General features: G+C 38.3%; 1 protein-coding gene across 1 annotated transcript; it reads left to right on the forward strand.

Moving 5' to 3' along the window:
- The first annotated feature begins 855 nt into the window (after positions 1-855).
- Positions 856-7,362, forward strand: f9b (coagulation factor IXb). Its single transcript, XM_067608419.1, has 9 exons — positions 856-985; positions 1,070-1,172; positions 2,803-2,972; positions 3,102-3,126; positions 3,237-3,350; positions 3,493-3,624; positions 4,017-4,399; positions 4,891-5,026; positions 6,141-7,362. The coding sequence occupies exons 2-9, from the start codon at positions 1,091-1,093 to the stop codon at positions 6,686-6,688; spliced, it is 1,590 nt and encodes a 529-aa protein (XP_067464520.1). The 5' UTR covers positions 856-985; positions 1,070-1,090; the 3' UTR covers positions 6,689-7,362.
- Positions 7,363-8,142: the final 780 nt, after the last annotated feature.

Here is an 8,142-nt window from a genome sequence, read left to right on the forward strand (position 1 = left end):
GGCAACAACTGCAGGTGTTTTTCACACTATATCCCTAATTTGGATAGCTAGAGATAAGGTTGAAAATCAGCAAAATGACCCTTTAAGGTTAGGGGTAAGGCTTAGGCCAACCATGTTGTTGTGATATTATGGTTAGGGGCTAGGCAATGTATTATGTGCATGAATTAAATTTAAACCATTGTAGCATTGCGACTACATTTTGGGTTGGTTCTCATAATTTCAAAGGTTTGTTTTAGAGTTAAGGTTAGAATTGAGTTTAGCTTCAGTCTAGGGTAAGTGTTGGAGTTAGTCATTTAGTTGTGATGGTTAAGGTTAGGGGCTAAGAAACATATTATGCCAATGAGGATAGTCACAACTATAAAAAGACAAGCTTATGTTTTTGAGTGTGTATGTGTGTATATATACTTATTTCACTACATTGTGGGGACATAATGATCTATGGGGACATACGTCACATTGTGTGGGCCCACCTTGCTTTTGAGGACAAAGATAAAGTCTCCATTGTGTATCCATAATGTTAGGATAAGGATAAGGGTTTGGCAAGTAGTGGTTACGGTTAGGGTAGGGTAATGTCCTGTATGTGTGTCCATTTACCCCCATTTGAAACCCTCACGTAAGCCATGCTGCAAAAGCTGCTTATTGGACAAGACTCATCATGATAAACAACATGATTAAATGTCAACACACACACACACACACACTCATACACAAACACACACACACACACCACATTGTCCGGAACTGTCCCTCTTTCTCGTTGACAGTCAATATTTGTTGTTGCTCAATTCTAATCTGAAATTAACTCCGAACGTATAAAATTGACTTCCTTTCAAACGTTGTCAAGTTATGCTTCTCTCTCTTTCCTTTATGCGCATATTCAGCATCTCCCACACACTTTTTTCCTATTCTCACTCTTCTTCTTTCTCTCACACGCATACACATACAAATTTGAACACACACACATGTGTAGTCCTCAGCCTACAAGGTGAGTAAACAGTGTGTTTCTGTACTTTGGAGTGGTGGATCAGTCTTTCCAGTACTGAGTTCAGGCTTTGGCTCCACAAAGCAGACAGACAGCTGACAGGACAAGATGGCCAGAGTTTGTTTACTGGCGCTCATCGCTGGTTTACTGCTGGAGGCATATGGACTGGTAATCCCAGAGGAAAACACAGGTAAATAACAGGGGAGCAGGTATGGATTGAGGGCATACGAGGCAGCCAAAGGGACAAAAGATGTAGAAATATAGGAAGATGCTGGTGGTCAGGCAATTGACCATCTGGCCATTTTTAAGGCCTGGTCTCTCACCCCACATCTTAAAGTGATATTCCACTCAAAAATCTATGTTCTGATTATTAAAGACTCAACTCTTGTAGGTTTGAAAGGTGGTTGTAAAATAGGTTGTAGAGTCATTTGTCATAGAGAACAATGACAGATGTGGTCAATTAAATTACAGTATGTTGGTTACAAATGATTTCAATGATGACAAGTTAGAAGTTACCAACAACATAGCTGAAAAAAGTATTAAAACATTCATAGAGATTACTTAAATCAGTCACTGCACCCCAAACCATATTTGTATGTTGATGCCGTTTCTTCAAGGTTAGCTATGTTATTTCTGGCACCTCTTTGGAACATCATGGAACAGGGTAGAATGACATGGAAGCAGAGGATTTGGCTGTATTTTGGTGTGTTTCCTGCTGGAGTGGTTTCAGATGTTTCTAAGGACTTTTTGATGGGTTTTTTTTGCACTGAAAACTTGCCAACTTGCCATCATTAGTTTATATTGTTAATATCTTGAATTTAAAATGACCACAGCCAAACTTCAAATGTTTTACAGCCATCTTTCCTATACTGTGAAAAGACAGACTTTGAATTTTGAAATCTTGGTATGGGTAACATAAATTGTTATTGTTTAACAGATGGTGTGTGCATTTTGATGGATGTATTGTGATTATATTAGAGGATAGGTTCACAATTTTTCAAGTCTATCTCAAAATAAGAGGTTTTGCTCACTGTAATCATTCCTCCTGTTCATACTGGCCATTAAAAGATCCCCGTCAAATGTACTTTATGATGACGATGATAATGTAAGTGATTGGGGGGGAAATCCACAGTCCTCATTTTGAGCAAAAATGTGTTTAAAGGTTTATCTGAAGATAATATTAGGCTTTAGCCGCCTGAGTTAGTCAAATAAAGTGGATATCTTTCAAAGTTACAGTCTTAATAATAAAAAGTCTCTTTTTCTGACTTGACAGACAGTGTTTTCCTGTTCAGCTGCAGTGGAAGGATTGTAAAAAAAGAGGAACTTTAGCACTAAAAAGACAGTAACACTGAAAGATAGTTATTTGACTACTAATTTGGATGGCTGACACCTCATATTAGCTTAAGAAACATTTTTTAATATTTAATATTTTTTCATGGAAGGAGGGCTGTGGATTTTATGCATTATGAAGGAATCTCTTAAAAGTCAGTATGAACAGGAGGAATGATTACAGCAAGAAAAACATATGTCAATGTTAATTTGGGCATCTGAATATTGTTTTATGACAGGCTTGAAAACTTGTGAACCTGTCCTGTAAAGGTTTGTTCAAAAGTAAACGTTTATAAACATTTGAAATAAATTTGATATATAACAGGTCAATAAAATGTTTAGGGTTTTTTTAATGTATCATCAAAATAACATGATAGAACTCCAATTTACAGAAAGAGGTGTTTTTAGGGAAAAGTGACTCCAGGTTATCTGATCAGAGGTTTTAAAATAATTTCCTCTTTGTTTCCTCTTGTCTCATCTTCTCTTTTCAGGTGCTGTGTTTGTGTCTCAGCAGTCAGCACATACAGTGCTGCATCGTCGGCGCAGATACAACAGCGGCCATCTTGAAGAGTTGCAGAAAGACAACCTGGAGCGGGAATGTAGAGAGGAAGTCTGCACGATGGAGGAGGCCAGGGAATGGTTTGAGAATGATGAGAAAACTGTGGGTGGACACACACACACATACACACACACACACACACACACACACACACACACAAATAATTCATTGTTCTTTTACAACAATGTGAGTTTAATGGCTGAACAATCAATCTCCATGTTTCTATTTCAGATTGAATTCTGGGCCAGCTACGTTGGTAAGATAAGTGAATGTCACGTTCTGACAGTTCTTATAATTTAAAGCATACAATCCCCCAAAAACCTGTGTGTGTGTATATATGTGTTTTATACTTGTATTTGTGTGTAGATGGTGACCAGTGTAAGCCACCACCCTGCCAAAATGGAGGAGAGTGTGTAGATGGAGTTGGTACATATGTCTGTTGGTGCCAACCAAACTTCAGTGGCAAGAACTGTGAGATCGGTGAGTGTGGCAGACAGGATGTGAATAACTCAAACAAGGATCTTTACTTTATTTTCTTTTAACTAAGGAGTTAATTATTATTAAGATGGACTAAGAATAACACACAAAATGAGATTCATTCTGTTTTTCCACCTGTTTCCAGACGTGAACAAGCAGTGCTCAGTCAACAACGGAGGATGTTCCCACTTCTGTGTGATGCAGGCGCAGCGCCCAGTGTGCCTGTGTGCAACTGGTTACATACTTGGGCCAGACAAGAGGAGCTGTGAACCAAAAGGTGAAATAAACTGAAACCACATACACCATTCAATAAAGTGGTCAATTCATACCTGCACAAATAGAAACAAATGGAAACAATGCTAGAACGTTAAATCCCTTCTGTATAAAATCTTAATACAAAATTAGACCTGTCTTGTCCTCTACACCCACATTTGAGACCATGGTGACTTGCTGTGTTTCTCCAGAGGAAATACTGGCATCAGCTACTGTATTTGAATGTCTGCATCCACAGTTAGTCACAAATCAAAACTACCAATATAGATCTGAACCACCAAGTCCCAAAATAAATCCTCCCAGCTGTGGAAAACAGACTTTAATATATAATGATGTGTGAAATATGAAGACAAAACTATAATATCTCCCTATCTATTTTGCCTTTTTACTCCACAGGACAATTCAGCTGTGGTCAAGTGATCAAAGGGACCGTAAAGCCACGAACATCAAACAGTACCTCTGAAAGAAGTTTAGATTCCATCGACATTCTGAAGGATGACTACTTTGGCCACAATGTAACACAGTTATTAGATTACTACGACTACGCGATGAATGATTCAGAAGAGGTCAATATCTCTTCAGCCTCTGCAGTAGAGACAGGTTCACTGGAGTCAAATTCAAGCTCTCCTGTAACTCCGAGCAGTGTCACTGAAGCACCCAGAGAGAAAAGGGGGGCGGGGTGGGGTTACTTCTCACACCCAAACATCACAGCAGAAGACAACACTGAGATTAGGATTGTGGGAGGTGATGAGGCCACTCCTGGAGAGATACCTTGGCAGGTACTGTGGTGTGGGATGCAAGGTGGAGCGATGGGGATGAATAGAAAGCAAATGGATAATATTGACAGAAACAATCATAGTGGTTGGGCTTTTAGGAAGCAGATACTTGTCGATCGGCTCAAATTTAGCAAACTCTCTCCATTCCCAGATTTCCAGGCCACTGGGGCAGGAAATATAATTTAAGAGGTGAAACAAAAGCTTGCTGGTGGCGCTAGAGAAAAATTAAGGGGATCAACAAAGTCTTTAGAGTATATTGCCAGGGAATTAAGAGTGTCTGTCCAAAATTTTGAGCCAATCCATGTTGTATATATTGAGATGTTTCATGAATGTCTGAACAAAATTTCTTGGCAATCCATTCAATAGATGACAATCTAGAACAACTGGGGGGACCAGCCAATTGACATTTCCATGAAAAAACCCATCTGTGCTGCTTCTCTATCATTTTGTTTGTGTTTAAGTATCTGTGTTCGTGTTTTTGTGTGAGTTTACAGGTGAGCCTCATGTCTCACCCAGCAGCCTCTCAGAGAGCGCAGCCCTTCTGTGGAGGATCTCTGCTCAGTGAATTGTGGGTCATCACTGCTGCCCATTGTATAGTGCAGGCCAAACAAGAGTTCTTCATCAGAGTGGGTATGAAAAACACCCATATACTCCAATTCTAAATCTTTGATCTACAGTTTATCTCTTAAATCCAGATAATCTGGTCTTAAAATTGTCACCTAATTTTCCAATCATTACAGTTAATGCCAGTTTGTCTGACAGGGTGATGTTGATGGTTTGCATGTTTTATCCCAATAACTACAAAATATTGCTGACTATTTTCCGACACAACACGCACTTTTCATTTTTTTATCCTCCAGACTGCCATTGGTTACAGTTCATGGATGAAAAATGAATTTAGAGATATTTGATACTTGCTTGAGATTCAACACTGAGCAATTACTTTGCTTTATCAAAGCTTTTTATCACCATGTGGTAATGCAGTTGTTAGCAGGGACTGATTTGAAACAAAGCTCTGAAATTTGAGATTTGAGTCAGCTGCCCAAAGCATTGTGTTGTTGTGAAACCAAGCCCATTAGACAAATAATGAGCAACCTGGAAGGTGTTTAAAGTCAGTTGGGTTGTCTTTTGCAACAGTTGACTGTCAGATATCTGAGTGCCCATGAACAAACCATGAAGAAAATTCACAACTACACTACAGTAATGCAACTCTGACAAATAGAGTGGATTGAATGCTCACTGTTGATTGATTACAGTCAAACAGGTTGTAAATCAGCAAGTGGTTTTTCAGAATTTATTGTATTCAATTAACTACTAAAATGAATGAAAAACAACGGCTGCTTAAAGGGTAAGAAATCAATCTAAAATGTATGGTATGCAATGTGAAATATTTTTGTGTCATATTTTGTCATATTTTTTAGAATTAATGACCAGTAGTTCATGATCTAAAACTTGCAAAAATGTTAGATAACATGTGAGTCTATTAAATGTTTTATTTTACAGCTGGATATCAGTGAGATCATCAATGTGCATTTTTCATCTTTTCAGCTTCATGGATAATAAAACTGCTTTATCAGATGTTTTTTTAAAAAAAAAAAAAAACTATTGGTTGCTTGCTTTAATTTTGAGCAAGTAAGCTATTATTTCAGAAGCTTTTGATGAAACTAGACTCATCACACACATTGCCTGGTGCAGAAAATGATAATATGATCGTTATCATAAATAAATTAATCTATGTTTCTAGGTGAACATGACGTGCTCAAAGATGAGGGTACAGAGCGAGATCATGCGGTGGCAGAAAAGCACCTCCATCCTATGTACGATGATAAGAAGTCCCAGTATAACCATGATATCGCGCTGCTGAAACTCGCCAGTCCAGTGGAACTGTCCTACCGTCGGCTTCCCATCTGCCTGGGCCCCAAAGACTTTACAGAGAACCTATTGAGGGAGTCCAGCAAGTCCCTGGTGAGCGGCTGGGGACGGCTGAAGTTCCTGGGTCCAGAGGCCTACAAGCTTCAGAAGCTGGAGGTCCCCTATGTGGACCGCACCCGGTGTAAAGAGAGTAGCCGGGACCACATCACACGCTTTATGTTCTGTGCAGGCTACCAAAGTGGACAGAAGGATTCGTGCCAGGGGGACAGTGGGGGGCCACATGCCAGCAGTAACCATGGCACCTGGTTCCTGACGGGCATTGTCAGCTGGGGGGAGGAGTGTGCCAAAGATGGAAAGTATGGCATCTATACCCGAATCTCACGGTACTATCCGTGGATCAGTAAGACAACAGGGATTTGAGTTAACTGACAAATGGAGTCACGCAAAGAACAAAGTCAAGAAAACATACAGCATTTCTTTTTCAGCTACTCACAATGTGATAGTTTTTCTTCTATTAGTTAAAAAAGTCATGTTAATTTCTATTCTCCAATAAAATGTAATCAGAATATCTGAGTATTTGCATGTCTTTGTTGAAATAATACAAAATAATGCCATGACGCTCCTCATCCAACATTTGAATTCAAATGCTATGCCGGAAGAAACATTTCATGCAATCTCGAATAGCTTATATTAGATCAAATGCTAAAGTAATTTCACATGATATTCCTGAACCTTAAAGGCCCTGAAAACACACACTGGTGTTACTGATTAGACCTCTGTGCAGGTTGAAGTTGGGTGGAGTAAAGCTGAAAATTACAGGACATCACCAAACTATGTAAAAAAAAAAAAGTATTTAGACCTGAATTGGCAAGTTGAAAATGACTTGCACACTGTGTAAAGATGCAAGTGAGAAAGTGCAGAAAATAATATGAAAAATGTAACCATAGCATGTTGTTTTAATCAAATGCTTGCTGTTACCCTTGATTAATGTTGCTGCACTCAGTGCAGCCATGCAGCATCCCTCCTGTTCTGCTCCTTGTATTGTTTACAGTAAACAATCAATACATCTTAAATGATACTGTAGATCAATCTCACCCTCTCTCTTGAATTGGCTGGGCTTTTTTCCTCTACTTGCACGTTTTATTGTTATCTGTGTGTCTTTGTTTGATTTTAACCTGTAAGAAAAAACTCAAATATTATTTACACTCTGCAAATGAGGCAGTTTATCACTGACATAAATGGGTAGCAAATTTTGATGAGGTGTAAGTTGTCCTCTTCTAACAGGTGCAATCAGGAAAAATAAGAGAAAACATCTGTGTAGGTGTACCGTAGGTTTGTCAGTAAGTCTAGTGGGACCTAAACTAAATCATGCAGGAACAAAGTCACACCAGTCAGGTTAAATCAAATCAAACAATCCTGTGCTTATATTTGAGAAAATAATCATATACATTATGCATTATAATACAAGCTTTCACAATGATTCAAAATATCAAAAAGTGCAAAATGAGCAAAAGCAGCAAACACTAATTTTAGGTACTGTGGAAAAGAAGCTGTAGCCTGACTGAACATGAACAAAGTAAAACACATTCTGATGTTACAGTATAGCCAGTGTCGGGTGGATTTCAAATCAAACTAACATGATAAACAAATGTTCCTCATTATGGAGTATTAAGCTATTGGACACACTTTATTTAGACAGTCCAATCATTGTACTCCACTATCAAGTGACTATAATATTATATATATATATACATGTACATATACACACATATATATATATATATATATATATATATATATATATATACACATATACACACACACACACACACACACACACACACACATATATATATATATATATATATATATAT

The sequence above is a fragment of the Thunnus thynnus genome, chromosome 13 (genome assembly GCF_963924715.1).
Source record: "Thunnus thynnus chromosome 13, fThuThy2.1, whole genome shotgun sequence".
NCBI classification, from domain to species: domain Eukaryota; kingdom Metazoa; phylum Chordata; class Actinopteri; order Scombriformes; family Scombridae; genus Thunnus; species Thunnus thynnus.